The sequence below is a fragment of the Equus caballus genome, chromosome 29 (assembly GCF_041296265.1).
Source record: "Equus caballus isolate H_3958 breed thoroughbred chromosome 29, TB-T2T, whole genome shotgun sequence".
Lineage (NCBI taxonomy): Eukaryota > Metazoa > Chordata > Mammalia > Perissodactyla > Equidae > Equus > Equus caballus.
The window spans coordinates 21,963,516-21,990,156 of NC_091712.1; the positions used below are offsets into that span (position 1 = coordinate 21,963,516).

Consider the following 26,641-nt stretch of genomic DNA (forward strand, 5'->3'; position numbering starts at 1 on the left):
AACTACAAAATATTGCTGAGAGAAATTAAGGAAGACTTAAGTAAATCGAGAGCTATACTATGCTCCCTGATTGGAAGACACAGTACTGTGAAGACAGCACTTCTCCAAAAATTAATCTATAGCTTCAGTGCATCCCAATCAAAGTCTCAGGATTTTTGGTAGAAACTGACACATCCATTCCAAAATTTATATGGAAAAGCAAAGGAATTATAGTTGCCTGAACAACTCTGAAAAAGAAGAACAAAGATGGGGAACTTATACTACATGATTTCAAAATTTTTTATAAAGCTACAGTAATCAAGAAGTTGGTGTTGCCATAAAGATAGACCAATACCAGCGACACACAATAGTGAGTCCAGAAATAGAATACAGTCAATTGATTTTCAACAAGGGTGCCTGAGCAATTCAATGGGGGAAGATCAACCTGTTCAACAAATGGTGCCAGAACAATTGGATAGGGGCAGCGAGGAGTGGAGGGAGGGATTACAGAGTCACGAGGAAACATCATTTGGGGGTGACGACTATGTCCACTATTGATTGTGGTGATGGTTTCACAGGTGTTTACGTATGTCAAGAACTCATCCAATTTTACCATCAAACACTCTTCCAGTTTTACTGCCTAAATATGTGCTGTTCATTGTATGTCAGTTATACCTCAATAAATCTATAAAAAAAGAAATGAAGAGAACAATTTTAAACTCCACTAAAGAAAACAACCCAAACTAAATTTTTTTTACTTAAAAGCAAATGCAAGGATTATATGATTGGGTGGAGCAAAGGCATGTGAGTTTTTAATCAATAAGGCAGAGCTCACTAAACCTGTAGAACCTCAAAGAACAATCCAGAAGCTGCCCAGTCCTGAAACAGCAGGCAATTCTGAACTTTGGAGGTGAGAGCATTCTTCTACTGAGTAGCTAGGATAGCACCACATTTCTTGGCGAGTGCTTCAAACACTTTTCTTTAAACAAAACCTAGCTTCCTTATATTCATTTTTATGTTTTCTTCAGATGGTTTGGGCAGAGGATATTAACAAAGATATACTTAGTGAGCTGAAAACAAACCAACACGAAAAACTGAGGATGATACTCATGAAAATCAGTCAGAAACTACTTGATTGGGCCCGAGGAACCTTCTCAGTTAAAGGAAATTGCCTTAGCTTACCTGTTTTAGTCAGAGGGTGGTTGACTAGCTGCCGAATCACACTGTTTTCTGATGACCTCAAAAGCAGCACGATATCAGTTGGAAGAGTGTCTCTATTTTTAGCTAAGAACCCACTTGCATTATAGAAGACCTGTTGATAAAGTATGCTATCATCATTATCACAATCGATGTCATCATCATCATCGTTATCAACAGATATTTATTGAGAGCTGACTCTGTGCTGAGTGACAGCTATACAAAGATCTATGAAGGCAGTCTCTTACAACTTGGCCAGGAAAGCAAACCTCTCCAGGTTTACGTCATATCTTGTCAGAGAAAAATCTGTGTCTCACTGATTCTGCATTGAAATCACCAAAGACATTTGATTCCTCTCATTTCTTCTGTTGGAAATTTGGTGCACTTCCTTCCTCCATTTAGAGAGTTGGGGGCGGCAGTAAGGAAGCACCCTGGGGCCACCAAGGCATTCTCATTTCTATGATAATTGATTCACCGGCAGTGAATTGCCCATTATAGAATTTTGTCTCAGTAGTAGCGTGGTCTAGATATGCTGTGGGCGTTTGTGTTTCTGGCACTTACAAATAATTTTAAGACTTTCTTTCTTTTTTCTTTTTAAAGATTGGCACCTGGGCTAACAAATGTTGCCAATCTTTTCTTTTTTTCCTGCTTTATTTCCCAAACCCTCCCCCCCGGTATACAGTTGTATATCTTAGTTGCAAGTCCATCTAGTTGTGGGATGCGGGACGCCACCTCAACGTGGCCTGATGAGCGGTGCCATGTCCGCGCCCAGGATCCAAACCCTGGGCCGCCGCAGAGGAGCGCGCGAACTTAACCACTTGGCCACGGAGCCGGCCCCATAAGACTTTCTAAAGATCGATGTAACCCAAAGATTTCTGTAGGATGAATCCAATATGGTTGTTGCTTTGTGCTGAATTGGGTCCCTCCAAAGTTAATATGTTGAGTTTCTAACCTCAATGTGACTGTATTTGGAGATAGGATCTTAAAGAATGTAATTAAGGTTAAATGAAGTCATAACAGTGGGGCCCTAATCCCATAGGACTGATATCCTTATAAGAAGAGGAAGATCGCTCTCTACCCGCTCACATACACAGAGAAAAGGCCACATGAGGACACTGTGATAAGGCAGCCATCTGCAAGCCAGGAAGAGTGGTCTTACCAGACACCAACCCTGCTGGGACCTTGATCTTGGACTCGTAGCCTTCAGAACTGTGAGAAAATGAATTTCTGTTGCGTTAGTCACCCAGCCTGAAATATTTTTATCATGGCAGCCTGAGCAGACTAATACAATTGTTAAAAACAACTGGATAAAATGATCATAGGGAATTCTTAATGGATATTTTAAAAGAGGTTTATTTGGAAGATAGTATAATTATTTTATTTTGCTTATGAATTTCTCATTCTATGCTTTCTTTCTTGTTTGTTTTTTTATTTTTTATTTTTTTTAAAGATTTTATTTTTTTCCTCTTTCTCCCCAAAGCCCCCCAGTACACAGTTGTATAGTCTTCCTTGTGGGTCCTTCTAGTTGTGGCATGTGGGACGCTGCCTCAGCATGGTTTGATGAGCAGTGCCATGTCTGCGGCCAGGATTCGAACCAACGAAACACTGGGCCGCCTGCAGCGGAGCGCGCGAACTTAACCACTCGGCCATGGGGCCAGCCCCTATGCTTTCTTTCTTGATTTTAATATCCTCTTAGTCCTCCAATATTTCTAACATCGTTTTGAGGGAAGGACCTGTTATTCTCTGCAGAAGGGAAAGAAAGTGTTCTCTGGGTATAGGAAAACATATGTGAGGTCTGCTCTGGTGTGGGAATGTGCGTGTATCAATACATAAACATTTCTTCCTTTAATTGCATAACAGCCCATTAGTCAATTCCATCTATCTCGGTTAGTTTAGTAATCTGAGCATACCTTCAGCCCAGCACCTTCTCTTGTCGGGAGAGAGGAGAGACAAAGACTGCAGTGGAGAGAGAAGCACCTGAAGTCCAAAAAGGCAGTTTATATAAAAGGTCCCCAGCTACCATCAAAAGAAGGAAAAAACAGGTACCCACTGCCAGCCAATCTCACCCAAAGCCAAATCTTAGGATCAGAAAAATAGACTCTTTGAGGCTTACCCCTTTCTTTTCTTTCTTATTTTCCCTTAGTTTATTAATAAAAATTCCTCTAGAAAACCTATAACCTTGTGTTTGTCAAACTAAGAGAAAGATTATTTTTTTCACCTTTTCAGGATAGATGCTAGACGTGGATGCCCTGGAGTCGGGGGCGGGGGAGGGGTGGGTTGGCAAAGGATAGGACAGATTGTGGGAAGCTGGAGAGTAGAGTTAGGACGAGATAGGGGCAGAAACAGATGGCCATCCCATTATAAGCATCTACAAATATTTTGGCCCATAATTTTCATGTGTATCTTTATTATTTAACAAAAGACTAAAGAGAAAGTCATAATTCTTCAAAGTTCTTACCTTTCCTGCATAATGGTGAATTCCAAAACAAAGTTCCATTCTTTTGGGCCTCCAGAAGTACTGTGATTTCAGGTTACCTTCGAATTTTTCTATAAGAAAAAAATTGAACTCCAATATGAAGCATGTAGGAGATCTTTCAAAAATATTGATCCACAGAATCATCTCTTTCACCATAAAACAATGTGCAGTGAAAAAAGACAGAAAATTTGACATAGCTAACATATGCAAATTTGGAATATAATTGTAAATGGGAAGGCAAAACACAAGACCATGAATTTTACCATTCCGTTATGATTTAGGGCAGCAGTTCTCAAACCCTAGCAAGCATCAGAATCCCAAGAGGGCCTATGAAAACATAGATTGCTGGGTCCCGATCCCAGAGTTTCTGACTCAGTAGGTCTTGAGTGGGATCCAAGAAGTCACATTTCTAGTAAGTTCCCAGGTGATACTGATGTTTCTGGTCTGGGGACCACATTTTGAGAACCATTGGTACAGGAAAGGGAACTACCTGAGACTAACCGATCAAAGAGGTTTTTGAAGCACAGTTTCTTGTGAAGCCATGAGCCTATTCTGGCTCTCCTTTCTATTAGAGGAGCTACAAGTTATTACTGATTGCACAGGAAACACAATAGGACCAGAAAGGCAGTTACATTTCTTAACAATTTACCACCTTCAGAGAACTTTTTACTCCATGTCCTAGAAGTAACATTTTAACACCAAAATCAAGTGACTGCTATGAAATGATTTTCCCCGCAACCTTGGGGTTATTTCCTTTCCCATCTAGTGTCGTCCAATCAGAGGACAGAATAAGCCAGTCAGTGAATCAGAAGGAAGCAACACCACCGACTTAATGGTAGGAAACAGACTCTGTATATCCTCAAAAGTAAGTGAGAGAAAATGTGAATCCAGTTTTTCTGTAAGTATTTATTGTACAGAATGAATATCTCCTACCATCAGAAAGCATGGTGTTTCCACTTTAAAAAGTGATTTTTTTCAGGTACCTGAAAAATCTAAAGTTTTTTTTTAAATTTAAGGAGTAGGAGTTTTTAAAGGTATTTTAGATGATAATCTTCCTAAATATAGTATACACTTCTCTGCCTTCTCAAACAGAAAAAATGAATATGTTTAATCTTTCTTTGATGACTCAGGATAATTATCATGAACATTAATTAATGTACTGTAACCTAGAGATTATTAAGGTATGTGAAGCTATTTGCCTCTATTAGATAAATGACTAGAACATCACAGATGAATTTATTTCCCTTCCTGTTAACTATCTCCTTTCAAATTCTAGTGCTTTCCTTTTGCCCTGCCCTCAAATTTCTAATTTGGGGCTGGATAATTTCTGAGGTCATTTCTAACATAAGATCCTATGGTTGGGGCTCTGCCATAATATAAGGAGAAGTCAATATCAAAACTTGTTTAATTCAGCACTAAATATTTCACCCTCTTATAAACATTGACTGGTCCAGATATTAGATCCAAAGACTCTTTTTTAACATTATATATGCAGGCTTTGTGACTTTCTCCCAGATCATTAAAAAAAATTTTTTTAATCATTCAGAATTACATGACTATATTCAGAAAACTATTAAGACACTAAATTCAAAACTCACCTATGAGAGTCTGGTCGGTTGCCTTGGGAAATCTACTTTCTTCATCAAGTAGGGATAGTAAACCCATTGGCTTCTGCAGAAACATATCTAGGAGGGGCCGGTTATCTTCGTATTCAATAACTCTAGCATCAACATCTTCATTTAGGTATTCATTCTATAACAGGAAATAATACATACAGAAAAATTCGCATAAAATTTTGTGACTAATATGTAGCTTGGCAGTTATTACCTGACATTCTACTTTACACATATTATAATAATTTGCTCCCTATACCTGGTCCTTACACTGAAGGTATCATGTTGTTTTTTTCTCCCTGCACTGCTAGTTCATTAAAGTCAGCACTGATTATACTCAGGATAGTAATGAAAAGTTTCTAGTCTCTAGACTAGAATTAGACATCTTAAGCTTTCAAAATGCAAGCGATTATGTTGTTAATGAGCAGTAATATAACTATGTTCCAGGATTTACAGAATATTAATTAGGTATATCTTAGGGTTACACGTCCCCCAATTTAAGCCTTTTATCGAGTTTCAGAAATGGATCTCTCAAGAACATTTACATAACTTTTCAGTCACGATGACATGTACATTGTTCGTAGAGTGGACAGCTGTGGGTCATAGGGACAACCAACGGATTCAGAACTGAGAACTCACGGGTTCATATCCAGACTCTGCTGCTTAACTAGCCAAGTAATCCTATGAATTTTCTTACTCTATAAGCTTCCATTTTCTCATCTACTAAATGGAGGTAACAATCTCCATCTAACAAAGTAAAGATATCTGGTACATTAATAGCCATGTGCTGTTGAGTATAAGATGCATAAAATAAAGACGATGAACAACAATTACTCTAAGGTCATGGTGCCAACACAACATAGGGGCTGATCTATTTTACAAAATGGACAAGAAGAACTGTGCTACAACTTTGTTTCTATGACTTTGCCTTCATACCGCGCCCCTACCCCAGTGCCACAGTCTGTCAAAGAGGACATACGTGACCTCTGAACTATGACTTGCAGCGATGCTTACATGTAGAGTACTCGCCGGTTTTCAGGTGATAAAGCAACTATCACTGGGCAAGGGGATCAAATAATCACTTGGCAGAACGTTCCGCATCATGCACAAGTTCAAATTGCAGGCTATTTTCATTATTATTATTATTGGCAAAGGAATCTTAATATGTTTTTAAATTTTTTATTGAGGCAACGTTGGTTTATAACAATATATAAATTTCAGGCGTACATTATTATATTTCTACTTCTGTATAGACTACATCATGTTCACCACCAAGTCTAGTTGTTCGTATTACTATTATCTAGCCTATATTATTATTTTAATACATTCTTTAATTAATTAAATATGTTCATTAAATACCTTTTAATAGGCACTATGATGGGTGATAAAGACATGCTTAGAACAAATTCCCTTTCTTCAGTGGATTTACAATATAATTTGAGCGATATACATTCAAAATGCAAAGTAACATAGGATAGATAAATGCTATATGCGATGTATTACAAGAGTTCAGAGAAAGAGAGCTTATTTCTGGCCACTTCCTGGAGGAATTCAGCCAATGGCAAATGGGGCATTTGATCAGCCCAAACTTTTAATCACTACTTTTGGAGCCTCATGGAATTGAAATCTCACGTCAAGGGTCTCACCAGGAAAAATAATTGTATATTTCTAAATAAAACAAAATCTAATACATAAAAATGAGGCAGAACTCGTTCTAAAAGGTAAATCACTTGAAAGACAATCAGTGTATCCAATACAAACAAATGGAAACAAGGTCTTGAAGTTTCACAGCTTTTTCATTGAAGGTGACCTTGGGAGAAGTATGCAGACCTAAAATCACTTTACAGTCAGACACATTATGCTGACAGCATATTACAGTTTAAATGGCAACCGCTAAGTTCAAAAGAGGTTTTGCATGTTTTATACAGAAAGCACATGAGGTTAAGGTCCAAACCAACGCACTTGTCATTTCTATTTGCCTGTGTCAAAATCCACTGAGTGCTTTGTGGCAGGTCATACAGGGCAGAGATGAGTAACTTGGAAAACTAGGAGCTCCTCTTTAAGATACTTGTTAGTGTTACGGACTCCAGGCAAACCAATGGAGAAAAAACGTTATTACTCAAGATTTATAAAGCACTTTTAGTAAAATGATCATGCCTCAACTTATATATTATGCATTTTAAAGCAGTTATGGTCTCAAAATGCTTAGTTGTTTTTAAGCATATGCAGAGAAATGAAGCTCATAGAGCTCTTCAGAAAGTCCTCTGCTACGCCCTGTACGTTAAAGATACATTTAAAGCTGATGAGTAGAGTTATTAAGCGCAGGAAAACTGAACTGCTTAGCAGGAAGGATTATATAACCCTTACTCTCTTCAGATGGCCTGAGTTCCCTTTCCCAAAATGGTAGACGGACAAGCATTCTAAGTATCTAACAAGGAGGCAAGATAAAGCAGACTTGGATGTTAGGAAACCTCATGCCCTAGTCAGATTCTCCCTTGTTTTTCATTGAGTTTTGAGTGTGAGCTGTGAAAGGACACAGCAGCAAGAAAGTCCACGGAAGGTGTACCTCCACAGCTATGGCCTAAACAACAAGCTTAACTATTTGGGCCAAAGTGCCACTGCAGGAGTTATTCAAGATTATTAACTTGAGTCTTCAGACTCACACAGCAGCATGGACGGGTGGTCACCACAGGCTGAGAGAGGCTGCAAGCTTCCGCGTGGCTTCTAACGCAGGTGGAAATTTAACCACAGATTACTCAGCACAGATTAACACCACAATGACTCTCCTCACTCAGGTCTCACCACCGCAGAGAGACCTTCCCCCATCTCCAGGACTAATTCAACTACTTCCCTTCCTCAGCTCATCACTCTCTACGCCGAGTACCATTGCTCTAAATTTTTTCATGGTATTTCTAGCATGTTTACTTGTTTATTATTCTCTCTCATTAGAAAACTGCATGACAGGAACTTTATTCGCCTCTGTATCTAGGGAAGCTGGGGCATGTTAAATAACTGAGTGTATGGATTGAATTGTGTCCCTCCACCGGCAAATCAGATGTTGAAGCCTTAATCCCCAATGTGGCTGTATTTGGAAAGAGGGATTTTAAGGAGGCAGTTAAGGTTAAACACGGTCAGAAGGGCAAGGCCCTAATCCCATAGGACTGGAGTCCTTATAAGAAGGTGAAGACACACCAGGGAGGCGTCTGCACAGAGAAAAGGCCATGTGAGGACACAGCAAGAAGGTGGCCACCTGCAAGTCCAGGAGAGAAGCCTCAGGAGAAAACAACCCTGTCCATACGCTGACCTTGGACTTCCAACCTCCTGAACTGAAAGTAAACTTCTGTTGTTTGTCACCCAGTCGGTGACATTTTGTCATGGCAGTCCTAGTAAATGAATACGCTGAGCTTTCTGGATTCCTTTTGCAAGAGTCATTTTGAAAAGCAGTTTTCCAGATAACGGATTAGGGTGAAAACAATAAATCATGCGTGTGTGTATAATCCTTAATTACTGATTATAAACGTAGTACATGCTCACATAAAATTTAAAATATTGCAAAACCATTAAGACCTTAAAATTAACTTATAAATTCATCTCCTATAGATAATGTCTTAATATCTAGTGGAATCTTTACAGTCTTTTTCTATGCATAATATTTTTAAGAACAGGAATCATGCTATTCAATTTTAATTTTACTGTATTTTCTTTGACAAAAGGAAAATAACATTATAATATAAGCATATACCCATGCAATTAATATATTTTCATAAATATTATTTGAAGGCTACATCAGATTACATCTGGCAGTTCCATTCCATCCTCTTAGCGGAGGACATTTTAAATTACTTCTTTATCTATTTTCAATAGTGCTCTGATGCGCAGCTTTGTGCACAAGCTTTTCTGTATTTTGGATGATATCTTTAGGACAGATAGCTGACCAAATCGTGTGAATATTTTACAGGCTCCTGATGGGCATTTCTAGACTGATTTTTTTTTTTAAGTTTGCAGCAACGTGCTCTCAAATTAGCTCTGCATAAGCATTCCAAACTTGGAGCATCCTCACCAGCAATGAATATTCTCATTAAAAATTTTTTCTGATATTTTTCATAGGTGAGAATGATAGCCTATTGTTGTATTTGCATTTCTCTGATTAGATCTTAAATTACCTAAGAGGATAGTTTTGGGGGAAATAAAGTGGATATACGCTTAGCACATATTACATATGTAATGCCTGCCAGCCATTATTAGCACTATTATTTATTCTGCAGCAAATAATAGTAAACATAATTTAACTTTTTCTTGGGCTCAGAGACACCATTACACCATCAGTTATTGTGATGTTGCTGCAGATTTGTGAAGCTAGAGATCAGACAGAGCTAAATAAAAGGAAAAGCTTAAGGACTTTGTGGAAAACATCCTTGATGTCCGGTTGGTTTTTGTTCCTTTGTCTCTTTCTTATTTTCCTCTATCTGTCCTCCTGATCACCTGCCTATCTTCCTTAGGAATTCATTCATGAAGCTGGCTTCCAAGTGACTTTCTGGAGAAATTATCTTCTTTTGCCCCCCTCAGTTTTATTGAGGGGTAATTGACATATAACATTGTGTAAGTTTAAGGTGTACAATGTATTGAAGTCAAACACTTATATATTGCAAAATGATAGCGTCAGCTGATATCTCCATCACCTCACGTAACTAACGTTTCTTATTTGTGGTGAGAACATGTAAGATCTACTCTCTTAGCAACTTTATATACCACAGTATTATTAATCATAGTCATTATGCTATATATCAGATTCCCAGAACTTATTCATCTTATAACTGGAAGTTTGTACTCCTTGACCAATATGTTCCCGTTTCTCCCAATCTCCATGTGCTGGTAACTACCATTCTAATCTCTATTTCTATGAGTTTGGCTTTTTAAGATTCCACATATAAGCAAAATCATACAGCATTTATCTTTCTTTGTCTAGTTTATTTCACTTAGCACAATGCCTTCATAGTACATCCACGTTGTCTTTCTCAAGGCTGGATAATATTCCATTGCACATACATACACAACACATCTTCTTTATCCATTCATCCATTGACAGACACTTAGATTGTTTCCATATCTTGGCTACTATGAATAATGCTGTAATGAACATGGGAGTATAGATATCTCTTTAAGATGATCCCGTTTTCATTTACTTTGGATATATAGCCAGATGGTTGGATCATATGGCACTTCTGTTTTTATTTTTGAAGACCCTCCATACTATTTTCCATAGTGGCTGTACCAATTTACATTCCACCAAAAGTCCACAAGAGTTCCCTTTTCTCCACATCCTTTCAATACTTGTTATCTCTTGTCTTGTTCAAAATAGCCATTCTAACAGGTGTGAAGTGATATCTCATTGTGAGGTTTTTTTTTTTTTTGGTGAGGAAGAGTCACCCTGAGCTAACCACCATCGCCAATCCTCCTCCTTTTATTGCTTGAGGAAGATGAGTGCTGAGCTAACATCTGTGCCTATCTTCCTATACTTTGTATGTGGGTTGCTGTCACAGCATGACTGATGAGTGGAGTAGGTCCACAACCAGGATCTGAACTCATGAACCCTGGGCCAACAAAGCAGAGCGCGCAGAATTTTAACCACTTGGCTGTGAGGCTGGCCCCTCATTGTGGTTTTGATCTGCATTTCCCTGATGATTGGTGATGTTGAGCACCTTTTCATATACCTGTTGGTCATCTGTATGTCTTCTCTGAAAAATGTCTTTTCAGAACCTCTGCCCGTTTTTAAATCAGATTGTCTTTTTGCTATTGAGTTGTATGAGGAGTACTTTGTACATTTTGGAGATCAAACTCTTAGCAGATACATGATTTGCAAATATTTTTTCCCATTCCATAGGTTGCATTTTCATTTTGTTGATGGTTTCCATTGCTGAGTAGATTTTTCATTTGATGTAGGCCCAGTCATTGATTTTTGCTTTTCTTACCTTTGCTTTTGGCATCACATCCAAAAAATCATTGCCAAGATCGATGTCAAGGAGTTTACCTCTTATGTTTTCTTCTGGGAGTTTTACAGTTTGAGGTCTTATGTTCAAGTCTTTAATCCATTTTGAGTTAATTTTTGTGTGTGGAATAAGATAAGGGTCCAGTTTCTTTTTTTTGCATGTGGCTGTCCAGTTTTCTCAATACCATTTATTGAAGAGACTATCCTTTCCCCAGTGTATATCTTTGTTGTAAATTAATTAACATATATGTGTGTGTTTATTTCTGGGCTCTCTATTCTGTTCCATTTATCTATGTGTCTGTTTTGATCTATGTGTCTACCATACTGTTTTGATTACTATAGCTTTGTAATATAGTTTGAAATCAGGAAGTGTGATGCCTTCAGGTCTGTTCTTCTTTCTCAAGATTGCTTCAGCTATTCAGGGTCTTTTGTGGTTCCATACAAATTATAGGATATTTTTTCTGTTTCTGTGAAAAACACTACTGGAATTTTGATAGGGACTACACTGAATCTGTAGATTGCTTTGAGTAGCATGGAAATTTTAACAACATCAGTTCTTCCAATCCATGAGCATGGAATATCATTCCATCTTTTTGTTTCTTCTTTCATGTCTTATAGCTTTCTGTGTACAGGTCTTTCATCTCCTTGGTTAAATTTATTCCTAAGTATTTTGTTCTTTTTGATGCTAATGTAAATGAGATTGTTATCTTAATTTCTCTTTCATATAGATCATTGTTAGTGTATAGAAATGCAACTGATTTTTCTATATTGATTTTGTATTTTGCAACTTTACTGAATTTATTAGTTATAATAGTTTTTTAGTGGAATCTTTAGGGTTTTCTACACATAATATTATGTCATCTGCAAAGAGAGACAATTTTACTTCTTCTTTTCTGATTTGGATGCCTTTTATTTCTTTATCTTGCCTAATTGTTCTGGCAAGAGGATGCTCATTCTTGCCACTTTAATTCAACACAGTAGTGGAAGTTCTAGTAAAAGCAAGAGTTTCTTATCATAGAGTAAAAGCTTTCAACTTTTCACCACTGAGTATAATGTTAGCTGAGGGCTGGTCATACGTGGCCTGTATCATGTTGAGTTATCTTCCCTCTATATCCAGTTTGTTGAGACTTTTTATCATTAATGGATGTTAAACTCTCTCAAATGCTTTTCTGTATCTATTGAGATAATCATATTATTTTCATCCTTTGTTTTGTTAATCTGGTGTATCACATTGATTGATTTACAGATATTGAACCATCCTTGCACCCCTGGAATAAATCCCACTTGATCATGGTGTATGATCCTTTTAATGTACTGTTGAACGTGGTTTGCTAATATTTTGTTAAGGACCTCTGCATCTATGCTCATAAGGGATATTGGCCTGTAAGTTTGTGTGTCTGTGTGTGTGTGTGTGTGTGTCCTTGTCTGGTTTTGGTCTCTGGGTAGTGCTGGCCTTGTAAAATGAGTTTGGAAATGTTCCCTCCTCTTCTAGTATTAGGAAGAGTTTGAGAAGGACTGGTATTAATTCTTCTTTAAACCTTTGCAAGAATTTACCAGCGAAGCTATCTGGTCCTGGACTTTTGTTTGTTGGGAGGTTTTTGATTACTGATTTAATCTCTTTATTAGTAATTGGTCTGTTCAGATTTTTGATTTCTTCATGATTCAGTCTTGGTAGGTTGTATGTTTCTAAGAATTTTTCCATTTCTTATAGGTTGCCCAATTTGTCAGCATATAATTGTGCATAGTAGTTTCTTATGATGCTTTGTATTTCTGTCTGTGGTATCAGTTGTAAGCTCTCCTCTTTCATTTCCAATTTTATTTGAGTCCTCTCTCCTCTTTTTTCTTGGTGAGTTAGCTAAAGGTTTGTCAGTTTTGTTTATCCTTTAAAAAAAAAACAGCTCTGAGTTTCATTGATCTTTTCTATTGTCTCTTTAGTCTCTATTTAATTTATTTCCACTCTGATCTTTGTTATTTCCTTCCTTCTACTAACTTTGGGCTTAGTTCGTTGTTCTTTTTCCAGTTCATTGAGGTGTAAAGTTAAGTTGTTTATTTGAGAGTTTTCTTTTTTCTTAATGTACATGTTTATCACTATAAAATTCCCTCTTAGTATTGCCTTTGCTGCACCCTATAAGTTTTGGTTGTAGTACTTTAATTTTCATTTATCCCAAGATATTTTTCAGTTTTCTTTTGACTTCATCTTTGACCCATTGGTTGTTTAGGAGTATGCCATTTCATCTCCATCTATTTGTGATTTTTCCAGGCAGAATGCATCATCATGTAAAGGATAGACAATAGGCCCTCTCTATCCCCTAAAAGCATAGGGGATACGCTTTTAGCATATGGATATCCCCATAAACCTCATAATTTTACTGTGAGAGAAAACTTTTTACTACCTTCTGATAGTTTTATCCAAATGTGAAGTTTTAAAAAGGTTCATCTGGAATCACCAAGGGTTCAAATCAAGGATTTTGTCTCATCTGATATTTTTCTTTTATAAAAGCTGGGTACGTGCAGCGACAGGGCACACTGAGGTCTTTCACTGAACTTATACCCATGAAACAAAAGTATATCCCTCTCATGTTGGCAAGTCCATCATTTGACACTGCTCCAAAGTTTCGGATATTTTAGAATCTGGAAATATGTTAACAGCTGGTATAGACTATCCTCAGTATTTATTCTCCTTTGTTTGCTGTTTTCAATTCATAAATCAGTATCTCTTTTATATTTATAAGTTTAGCACACTTTTTTCTGCTTCTACCCATTTCAAGTCACAGGGAGAAAAATGGGGTTTATATCAAGAGATGTTATTTGGAATTCACCTAGGCTTGTGGCGCTGTCTCTGTGTAGATCATTGTAGAGGATGCCACATGGTGAAAGTCCTCAAACATTTATGGAGCACCTACTATGTGTATGTTTAGGGGTAGATGGGACTGGGGGAGGTAGAAACAAAGGTGAAAAATGTAGAATCCCATCCTTTAGGGCACAGCAAAGATGCTCTCTGCCTTTCCATTCCAACCCTGAAATAACATCCTAAGATTTCTTTGCTTTGCTAAATTCTCCTTTTCAGTTGTTTCATTTTCTAGTTCCATATCTTTCCTGTTAGTTGGCTTCTGGTCCCTCCAATCTCAGTTACCACTGCTCCCTGCCTCAGGGCTCCTGTTCTCTGTGGTTTCCTTATTCCCGGCCTTCTGTTGATTTTCCTTGGCTTTTCATGTGAAAAGACTGTCTCTCTCTCTCTCTTTCTTTCTTTCCCTCCCTCCCGCCCACCCTCTCTTGTTCATTCCTTTCTTTCAAATAGATGGAGCATCCTTTTCTTCTGCATGGTGGATTTACTTTGCTATGTCCCTGGTTCTTCTCAACTTTGCTTATTTGTTTGGTCATGAGAAGAACCCTGGATGGGCATAAGAAGTCCTGGATTCTGGTTCTGGCTTTGTTTAACTAGCCTGGAACCTTGGGAAAGTCACAGGGAGTCATTTTTATCTGTGAAATATAGACGCTCTATTTAGGTTTCTTCCAGTTCTAACATTTCAAAATGCCAAAACTGCCTGGATGTGTTGTGAAACTTAGTGAATAAATGCATAAACATTCTGTTGACAGACAGAACATTTGCAAGGGGAAAGACGCCACACAAACACATTTATTCCCTAAAATCTGTCTTTTAGTAAAAGAATTCCTACGCACCAACTGCTCATATGACTGTACATATTTACAAAAACATTTCCCATAGTCTAAAGAAACCATTGAGAAGTTACTCATTCTAACCATTGACAAAAACTCTTCTCATTCTAAGAGAACAATTTTAAAGGCTGAAAATCTAGGATTTACGGTACTAGCAGTACTCATGGTAAATTGAGTATGTTTATTATAGAAAAAAAGAAACTTTGTCACTTTTTACTTTTGAAATAATTTCAAACAAAAAAAATTTGTAAGAACAGTTATAAAGAACTCCCATGTACCCTTTACCCACATTCCCCAATTGCTATTTTACCACACTTGCTTTATTATTCTCTTTCTACAAATACATATTATTTTTGGTAATAATATTTTATCGAAGTACTAAGTATTCTAAAAACCTACAAAGAAAGAAAACAAACTGGTAACACACAGGTTGTAAAAAATCTAAACTCTTGATGTAAAATAAAATACATGATTGGAAATCTATTTCTTCCTGTATTTTCTATTCAAAGCTGATATTGATGATTCTGTTGATTTTAATGTTAATTTTAAGGGCAAGTGACAGGGAATGTTGGTCATCAATAAACTGAGACGACGTCGGTCATTAATTCAGAATTTGAAAGTGACCTAATGAGAAAGTATTTTGTATAATTCCTGATAAAATACCCACGATTTACTTTGCATATATTTCACTGAACTTTGGAGGAAGGAGGTTGAAACAGCGCTCCCTAGAGCAGTTTCCTTTTTCAGACAAAGAGGTGAGACTGTGCGATGCATGTTAAGATGAAAACTCGAATCTAGTCACTTTCTGTGTAGGATACCTATTCTTGAAAACTCTTTAAAATCCACAAAGGATTTTAAAAAGTTATCTTCTATTGGTAGATATTGACTCAGAATAAGGAGGCATTTCAGTTAGGAATTCCAAACTGTAATTTTCTATATACCAGGATCTCTTTCACCTTGAGGTATTTCTCCTTTACTGTCATGTTTAAATCTTTACCAAAAAATTTTCTTTCCATTTGTTAATGGTATGGTCTAACCTCACAGGTAGAAAACTACAGCAATTGTTTGGATCTATGCTTCTAATTACATATTCAATGAAAATTATATTTTTACAGAAATTTAAAAATGTTATCAAATTATGAAAATAAATACTGCAAATCCCCACATCACACGAAGGGTGCTGACTCAACTTCATCGATGAAAGAGAAACAGACTGCGCGCGCGCGCAGCACAGGTGTTGAGCTAGGGGGACACGGGAGGCCAAGAGGCTGCAGACCCCAGCCAGAGGGAGCCGAGGACACGTCCACAGCCAGGAGCTGCTGCCAGGATGCTCCACACATATCTAATCTTTGGATATTAACTTTCATATTCGCTTAGTACGTGAGAAGCTTAAAGAACATTTGCAAGTGATCTCAAACAGTAACCCCAATCTTGGTCAAGTATTTAAAAAGGCAGATTTCTTGTATCAAGGGTTTTTTTAAATGTATGGCTGTTTTAATGCTTAAAGTAAATGCCTATAAAATGGCCTTTATCACTTGGAAAGCTAAAATAAGACAAATGCTACCACCGTTGCACTCAAATGGCTTATTTAATAGGGAAGAAAGTTGGATATAAAATAAAAATCCATACTTTGCAGGCAAAACAAATTGAAGATATTTATAAAGGGTTTATTTTGGATTACCCACATATTTTTTATCAGATGACTGATTCTTTTTACTTCATAATGTAAAAAGAATAAAGTAGAAAAGGTAGATATTATATAACGGAATGAATTTTCGTTCTTTGCAATTGCCACAAATTATGTGTTGGAGCCCACATTCAAAATCTCAAAAGCTTTATACTTTAGGATATGAACAGCTGGAAATGAAAGTCACACACATCACTTTCTGCAAGAGAAGCCAGAGCCATAATGGCAGTTGTGGTTTCCATTATGTGCTGTAAATAGTTTCCTGCTGACAAAATGACTTCTGACTTTTAATTCTAAACCCACAGGTACAGATATAAATGAAATATGTAACAGCTTATCCTTGTACAGAAACAAATATTAAGAGCTCACTTTAAAAACAAACTTTAGTTCAGTTAATAGCCAGAAAGATGTCCTGCACCTAATGGATAAGGAAACTAATCCTAGGAATAAATAGTTGTGTAAGGAAGTAGAGTGAATCTCCAGGATTCTAGAACAATGCTTTGTAGTATCATCCTGGGTGTAGTATTCCGGGTGTCTAATGGCCCTAAAGAACAATGGCATTTGCTCCAATTCAAATCACGCCCATGGGTGACTCATCAGTGGTTGGTGTACATTCTCCTTGATTCGAAATGTAAACTTGGAGGGAAAAGGGTTCATTTCTTTTGTGTGTTCTATACCACAATGATTATATCATAGTGCAAAATTAAAACAAAGGACAAAACCATCATTATAGCACCAGAATGACTATAACTTGAAGAAAATTTCCAGCTCTCTATCACACTTCCATTACTGTTGAGCTCTCTTTTACATGGAAGAAAATCAGAAAACAACAAAAACAAACCAAACAAAACCAAAATCTTGACTACATAATTACCATGGAGATTCAGTGATGGGCTACCGCAAAAAAGACACCTCCTTTATCAGAAATGGGGTAATTTGTTTGCTGCCCTTTGAGCTAACTAAAAGCTTTTTGAAAGATATGGAATTAAATAGCATGTGTCAAAATAATGCTGTACAAATGCAATAGGGAAGGCTGAAATAGGAATACTCTATTGTTGGAATTAATAAAACTAAGAGAAAATTATACGCTTTTCAGGGCAACTCGTTTAGAAGAGTTTGATTGAGTCTTGACTTTAAAAGATTACAACTATACTCCTCATCGTCTATTTGCATGGGTGGGGACCTAGATTATCATCTAATTTCCATACTATTGAAGTCAGATACAAATTGTCCCTTTAAATTTTATTAAATACAACAGATACAAAATGGTTCTTCTGGTGCTGGAAAAGTACAGAAGCTTCAAATATTGTGAAATATCAAACTCCAGGGAATTTTCAGGAGTTATATATTATACACAGAATAAAAATAATGTTACTTACACATTTTAAATATCTATATAATAAGGATAAAAAAGGGATACAAGCTCCTGGCTGAGTGCTAAGATTTCGAGGCTTATTTATGTTCAAAGAAAAGTAGTTTGAGGGAAAGTTGAGAATGGGATCCCCAGATTTAGGAACATGTTTCAAAAGTAACACAAATGGCTAGTTGGAGGCAACTAGTCCAAGAAACACAAAACTATCCATCCACAAACTATAGATTAGGTCACAGCCATAAACTCTTTCACTAAAAATGTTTCACTATAGTCCATTTATTACTGTTTTAATGGAAAGTAATGGGAAAATGACATTTAAAACACCTTCATAACCAACTTTGTTGGTGTGTCCCACCGTATATTACATGTAAACTGAACTTGGGCTAAACAAGAAAATGCTTTCAGCAAACCTGTATTTACACTCCAGTGCTGTAGGACTGTCAATAAAGATAATGTTTGTTGGTCTCAGCAGGACCAGAAGTTGTTTTCTCTTTGAAGGTGCTGCCCAAGGCTTGTATCTTGCTCAGATTGCCCAGATCATTTGTACATTCATGAAACTGAGAACACTACGTCTTACTGATAAGCAATAAGTAGCTCTCAGTTAGGTCAAACCTATGATTATATTTAACCAAAAAAAGGTATGACCATGACTTTAATTAATGATTTGGCTTAATAGCTGTTTCACATTTACAGAAATTAGTGTAAGTGTGCTCTCTTTATCGGTGATAGGTAATATATACAGCTACATTAGCATTTCTCAGTTACAACTTTTGCTTTCACAGGGAAGTGACAGAGTGAAAGAAAAAAAACCCCAAACATGTGCACCTACATGTTAAAGTCAAGAGAATCACTGACTAATCCTGTACCTGCTGGATCATACGCTCATTGACCTGATCACTCAGCTGCCAATGCCCGGCCCATAGATTATGATGGAGGGATTCTTGGGTAGTTACCCTAGGAAGGCACTTGAAAGGACTGAGGATGGCCTTAATTCCTCGAAGTGCTTTGTATAATCCTGGATCCTAGTTGAATTTTTAATTTCTTGGGGGCAATTTTGAGTTGTTTAGTCTTGAAAGCCTCTCAAGGATATTTTAAAAAGAGCTTACGGAATACTTTCATTTGTGCCAAGCCCAAAGACAAAAGAATTAAGAGCATTAGGATCATGGATGAAATTCAAGGCCATCAATCAAAGTGAATTGTAAACTGCAACATTCAATAAAACATGAAAAGCAAATAATTATTGAAAGATATGTAAATTGGTCTAAACGCTAGTTCCAATAAAACTAGCTTATAATCTAAGCCGAAAGAAAGAGAATAACAGAGGTCTACCAACACAAGTTGTTAATTAATCAGATAGGAAATACATGAAGATGCACCTGGTCTCATGAAGCAGGTAATCTTAACAGATCCCTATCACAAAGGCCAAACCAAAAAATATTCACTTGTTTCAGTCTCTGATTAGAACAGATTCTGTGAACATTGTGAGGCATTAAAGCAAGAGGACATTAATTTAATAAATATTTGTTGCACACTTGCTATATGTCAGGCTCTGTAGACACAAAAAGAATTAAAACATAGTCCTTGACCTCAAGGATTTTGCAGCCTAGTGAGAAAGGCATAAACGTAAACCACATACTGTATGGTCAAATATTTTTACTGGAACATAGAGGAGGGAGGAATAGGAAGAAGTCTCACTGATTTTTTGGATTTCAGTACGGAGAAATAAAATATAATGTAACATCTTTGGCTGGAGTAAGTGGGTGAATAGAGACGTCATTTACTGAGAAAGAATGTAAGTGAGAGGGAAAGATGATGAGTTCAGCTCTGGATAAAGTTCTGGAAGCTGTCCTAAGAGATGGGTTGGAGATGGGGAGTTGAGCATCGCTAGCATGACGGGGGTGGTTGAAATAATGAAAATAGATTATCTTTCCCAGTGAGTCTGAGGAGAGGGTCAAGGATAGAACTCTTTGGGAGGCGAGGATTTAGGGCAGTAATTCTCAACTTTGGCTGTGCATTGGAAGAGACTGGGAGCCTTTAAAAATATTGATGCCTGGATCTCATCCCAAGAGATCTGACTTAAGCGGTCTGGGACAGGATCTGGACATGGGGGTTTTAGAAAGATACCCAAGTGACTCTAATATGCAGCCAGAGTTGCAAACCACTGATTTATGGGATGGTGCAGAGAGAGTAAGGAGGAACCTATCAAAGAGGAACAGAAATAGAAAGATGGTGTTAGGGATGCCAAAGGAGGCGTTTTCTCAAAACAGGAATCTGTCAACAGGATTGAAAATTACAGAAAGGCTACTAATGTGGAGACTAAAATGTTTCTGATACTAATGACTGATGAGATCAGGAAGGGCCTTTGGCATGGGGGAGATCAGAGCCAGAAGCTATGGACTCAATGTACCCAGGTAGGAAAGAAATAAATACAATGTAATGAATATTGAATTAACTTTCAAGGAGCTTGGTTGTGAAGGGAAGAGAGAGGGCCATGGCTATAGAGATAAGCAGGTTGAAGAAAGGTTTTGGTTTTAAAGATTTTTAAAGATTTCCTGACATATCTAGGCTAAGAGATGGCACTAATAGAGATGCATGGAGGAGGGGTGGAGGGAGAGAGAGAGAGAACGAATATTTGATGGAACAAGATCCTGGGGTAGGAGTTCAGTCAAGATGGTGGCGTAGGTGGACTCCGAACTCATCTCCTACCACAGACAGCAGAAATTTACAACTACTCTTGGGACAATGAGAGAGAACTGAAAAATGAATAAAAAGAACCCCTGCAATAAGGGACAGTGCTGACCAAGGTAGAAGAGGCAGAAATATCTTTCTGAAGACAAAAAAATGCCACCTTCACGAGCTGCAGCACTTCACGGCTGGCTGGGAGCAATCCTAAGGTATGCAGCCTTCCCTGGAGGAGCAGGGGATCTGCAAGCCCTCAGGTAACTTGTGGGCCCGCACAGGTGGGGTGCCTGGAATCTCTGCAACCGGGCAAGTGTGTCTGCCTTGGCGGGGTAGGGCACGTGCAAAGGGTGGGTCTCCATTGGTGGAGTTGTGGGGCCCCTGAAGTGGGGCGACTGGGTCCATTTCATTGGGTCAGGGCATGTGCATGGGGCAAGACTGTGTTGACAGAGTGTTTGGCTCTGTGGGCAGTGGGGCTTTTCAGCTGCAGCAGACTTGTGTTTCTCAAACAGCCACATAGGGGATTGACCCCACCTTACAAAGCCTGAAACAACTGGGTGCTCCCATTCCTGGGGCTAGCCTTACTCAGCTGAAATCCTGAGAGAGCTGACAAGTGCCTTACAGGCTGGAGTCCTACAGCAAGTGTAAGCCCCTGAGCCTAGCAACCAGCCATGCTGGGGGCTGACTCACTTAACAGAAAAACTGAAACAGGAATGTGCTATTAGACTTTGCAGCCAGCTGTGTTGGGGTTCCCCATGCCAGAAAAAGTGACTGAAGGGTCCATAGCAGCCACATGCAGCTGAGTATTACAACCAGCTGGCCAGGGAACAGTCTAGCCTGCCCGTGTACTTGCAGCAAGAGCAAAGCTGCCACAACAGAAGGACACATGTAGCCCACACAGGATATTCCTGGAACATTTGGAACTTGCGACAAGAGGGAAGCACACTGCTGGTCCTTATGAGGCATCTCTTACATAAGGCCACCTCTCCAAGATCAGGCAATATAGCTGATCTACCTAATGGCTAGATATAAGAACAGAGAAAGAGGCAAAATGAAGAGACAAAGGAATATGTTCCAAGTAAGGGAACAGGACAAAACTCCAGAAAAAGAACTAAATGAAACAGAAATAAACAATCTACCTGACAAAGAGTACAAACTAAGAGTCATTAAGATGCTCAGTGATCTTTGGAGAAGAATGGATGAACTCAGTGAGAACTTCAACATAGAACTGGAAAATACAAAAGAGAACCAATCAGAAATGAAGAACACAATACTGGAAATGAAAAATTCACTAGAGAGATTCAATAGCAGAGCAGATGATACAGAGGAATGGATCAGTGAGCTGCACAAATGACTAGGGGAAATCATTCAAGCTGATCAGATAAAAGAAAAAAGAATTAAAAAGAAGAAGGACAGTCTGAGGAACCTCTGGGACAACATCAAGCACACTAACATCCATATTATATGTGTCCCAGAAGGAAAAGAGAGAGAGACAAAGAGGCAGAGAATCTATTTGAAGAAATAATAGCTGAAAACTTTCCTAACCTAAGGAAGGATACTGACGTCTAGGTACAGGAAGTACAGAGAGTACCAAACAAGATAAACCCAAAGAAGCCCACACCAAGACACATTATAATTAAAAGGTCAAGAATTAAAGATAAAGAGAGAATCCTAAGCTTTAAGAGGAAGGCAACAACTTACATACAAAATAAACCCATAAGGTTATGAGTTGACTTCTCAGCAGAAATCTTACAGGCTAGAAGGCAGTGGCACAATATATTTAAAGCGGTGGAAGAAAAAAAACCTACAGCCAAGAATACTCTACCTGGCAAAGTTATCATTCAGAATGGAAGGAGAGATAAAGAGTTTCCCAGACAAGCAAGAACTAAAGGAGTTTATCACAAAGAAATCAACCTTACAAGAAATGCTAAAGGGAATTAAGTGGGAAAGAAAAGACCACAAATAGGAATAAGAAAACGATCAAAAAGAAAATTTTTTTTTGAAGAAGATTAGCCCTGAGCTAACTACTGCCAATCCTCCTCTTTTTGCTGAGGAAGACTGGCCCTGAGCTAACATCCATGCCCATCTTCCTCTACTTTATGCGGGATGCCTACCACAGCATGGCTTTTGCCAAGCGGTGCCAGTCCACACCCAGGATCCAAACTGGCGAACCTGGGCCACCGAGAAGTAGAACATGTGAACTTAACTGCTGTGCCACCAGGCTGGCCGCCCCCCCCCCCCCCCCAATTTTTAAAAGCAATAAAAGCACTGGTAAAGGAAAATATATGGTAAAGGTAGCAGATCAACCACCTATGAAGGTAATATGAAGATCAAAAGACAAAAGTACTAAAATTATCTATCTCCAGGATAAGAGGCTAACAGATACACAAAAACACAAAAAGAGGGTAGACATGATATCAAAAACAGAAAACATGGGAGGAGGGGAGTAAAAGATTAGAGCTTTTAGCAAGAGGTCAAATTAAAGAGACCATTAACTTAATATACACTGCTATGTATGTAAATTATTAGATATGAACCTCACGGTAATCACAAACCAGAAACCTATAATAAATAGACAAAAAATTAAGAGAAAGGAACCCAAATATAATACTAAAGAAAGCCATCAAACCACAAGGGAAGAGAGCAAGAGAAGAAGAAAGGAACAGAGAAGAACTACTAAAACACCCAGAAAAAAAGTAACAAAACGGTAATAAGTGCATTCTTATCAACAGCTACTTTAGATGTCAATGGACTAAATGCTCCAATCAAAAGGCATAGGGTGGCCAACTGGATAAAAAAACAAGACCCATATATATGCTGCATACAAGAGACACACTTCAGACCTAAAGACACTCAGACACTGAAAGTGAAGGGATGGAAAAAGTCAGTGCATGCAAATGGCAATGAAAGGAAAGCTGGGGTAGCAATATTTATATCAGACAAGATAGACTTTAAAACAAGAACTGTACAAGAGACAAAGAAGGCACTACATAGTGATAAAGGGAACAATCCAACAAGAGGATATAACACTTGGAAATATCTATGCACCCAACATAGGAGCATCTAAATACATAAAGCAATTATTAATAGACATAAAAGGAGAAATATACAGTAACACAATGATAGCAGGGAACTTTAACACTCCACTTACACCAATGGATAGATCATCCAAACAGAAGATCCATAAGGAAACATTGGCCTTAAGTGACACTTTAGACCATATGGACTTAATAGATATATACAGAACATTCCATCCAAAACTGCAGAATATATTCTTTTCAAATACATATGGAACATTCTCCAGGATAGGTCTCGTATTAGGTCACAAAACAGGTCTCAATACATTTAAGAAGATTTAAATAATACCAAGTATCTTTTCTGACCACAATATATGAAACTAGAAATCAACTACAGGAAGAAAATTGCAAAAGCCACAAATACATAAAGATTAAACAAAATGCTACTGAACAATGATTGGATCAATGAAGAAATCAAAAAATACCTGGAGACAAATGAAAATGAAAATATGACATGCCAATATTTATGGGATACAGCAAAAGCGGACATAAGAGGGAAGTTTATAGCAATACAGGCCTACCTCAACAAATAAGAAAAATCTCAAATAAACAATTTCACAGTGCACCTAAAGAAACGGAAAAAGAAGAAAAAACAAAGCCCAAAATCAATAGAAGGAAGGAAATAATAAAAATCAGAGTAGAAATAAATGAAATAGAGAATTGAAAAAATACAAAAAATCAATGAAACCAACAGCTGGGTCTTTGAAAAGAGAAACAAAATCAACAAATTTTTAGCTAGACTCACCAAGAAAAAAAGAAAGAAGGCTCAAATAAATAAAGTCAGAAATGAAAGAGGAGAAATTACAATGCACACCTCAGAAATACAAAAGATTATAAGACAAGACCACAAAAAGCTATACTCCAACAAATTGGATGATCTAGAAGAAATGAATAAATTCGTAGAATCATACAACCTTCCAAAACTGAATCAAGAAGAAATAGAGAATTTGAATACACCAATCACCAGTAAGGAGATCAAAACAGTAATCAAAACCTCCCCAAAAATAAAAGTCCAGGACCAGATGGTTTCCCTGGTGAATTTACCAAACATTCAAAGAAGAATTAAAACCTATCCTTTTCAAACTCTTCCAAAAAGTTGAAGAGGAGGGGAAGGTTCTTAGCTCATTCTATGAAGCCAACATTACCCTGATACCAAAAGCAGACAAGGACAACACAAAAAAAGAAAATTACAGGCCAATATCACTGATGAACATCGATGCAAAAATCCTCAACAAAATACTAGCAAATTGAATACAATAATACATTAAAAAGATCATATACTATGATGAAGTAAGATTTATTCCAGGGATGCAGGCATGGTTTAACATCTGCAAAACAATCAATGTGATACACCACATTAACCAAATGAAGAATAAAAATCATACGATCATCCCAATAGATGCAGAGAAACCATCTGACAAGATACAAAATCCATTTATGAAAAAAAACCTCTAAATAAAATGGGTACAGAAGGAAAGTACCTCAACATAATAAAGGCCATATATGACAAACCCACAGCTAATATCATTCTCCATGGAGAAAAACTGAAAGCTATTCCTCTAAGAACACAAATGAGACAAGCATGCCCCACTTTCACCATTCATATTTAACATAGCATTGGAAGTCCTAGACAGAGCAATCAGGCAAGAAAAAGAAATAAATGGGATAAATATTGGAAACGCAGAAGTGAAACTGTAACTATTTGCAGATGATGTGATTTTATATATAGAAAACCCTAAAAAATTCACAAAAAACTTTTAGAAATAATAAATGAATATAGTAAAGTTGCAGGTTACAAAATCAACATACAAAAATCAGTTGCATTTTTATGCACTAACAGCAAAGTAACAGAAAGAGAAATTAAGAATACAATCCCATTTACAATTGCAACAAAAAGAATAAAATACTTAGGAACAAACTTAACCAAAGAGGTGAGAGATCTGTACACCGAAAACTAGAAAACATTGCGGAAAGAAATTGGGGAAGACGCAAAGAAATGGAAAGATATTCTGTGCTCTCGAATTGGAAGAATTAACATAGTTAAAATGTCTATACTTTCTAAAGCAGTCTATACATTCAATAAAATCTCTACCAAAGTTCCAACAACATTTTTCACAGAACTAGAACAAAGAATTCTAAAATTTATATGGAACAACAAAAGACCCCAAACAGCAAAGGAATCCTGAGAAAAAAAGAACCAAGCTTGAGATATCTCACTCCATGATTTCAAAATATACTACAAAGCCATAGTAACCAAAGGAGCATGGTACTGGCACAAAATTAGACACACAGATCAATGGAACAGAATCGAGAGCCAAGAAATAAACCCACACATCTATGTACAGGTAATTTTTGACAAGACAGCCAAGAACATACAATGGAGAAAGGAAAGTCTCTTCAAGAAATGGTGTTGGGAAAACTGGACAGTCACATGCAAAAGAATGAAAGTAGACCATTATCTTTCATAATACACAAAAGTTAATTCAAAGTGGATTAAAGACTTGAACGTAAGACCTGAAACCATAAAAATTCTAGAAGAAAACACAGGCAGTACACTCTTCAGTATTGGTCTTAGCAGCATATTTTCAAGTACCATGTCTGACTGGACAAGGGAAAGAATAGAAAAAATAAACAAACAGGACTACAGAAAGCTAAAAAGCTTCTGCACAGCAAAGGAAATCATCAACAAAATGAAAGACAACCTAACAAGTGGGAGAAGATATTTTCAAACCATATATTTGATAAGGGGTTAATATCCAAAATATATAAAGAACTCTACATCTCAATAACAAAAAAAACTAACAACCCAATTAAAAAGCTGGCAAAACATCTGAACAGATATTTCTCCAAAGAAGAGATACAGATGGTCAAAAGGCAAATGAAAAGATGTTCAAAAC

The 26,641-nt window shown here is 37.4% G+C and overlaps 1 protein-coding gene across 20 annotated transcripts in view; it reads right to left on the reverse strand.

The window, feature by feature from the left end:
- MYO3A (myosin IIIA) overlaps nt 1-26,641 on the reverse strand; it is a 218,021-nt gene that overhangs the window by 53,664 nt on the left and 137,716 nt on the right. For all 20 annotated transcript variants that reach the window (XR_011433841.1, XR_011433842.1, XM_070254779.1 and 17 more), the window contains 3 exons: nt 5,251-5,404; nt 3,635-3,723; nt 1,162-1,291 (listed from right to left, as the gene is read on the reverse strand). Coding sequence is in view for 18 of the 20 variants with exons in the window: in XM_070254779.1 (XP_070110880.1) it covers nt 1,162-1,291; nt 3,635-3,723; nt 5,251-5,404 (373 nt within the window). In the remaining 2 variants the exon portion in view is untranslated. The remainder of the gene's footprint in view (nt 1-1,161; nt 1,292-3,634; nt 3,724-5,250; nt 5,405-26,641) is intronic.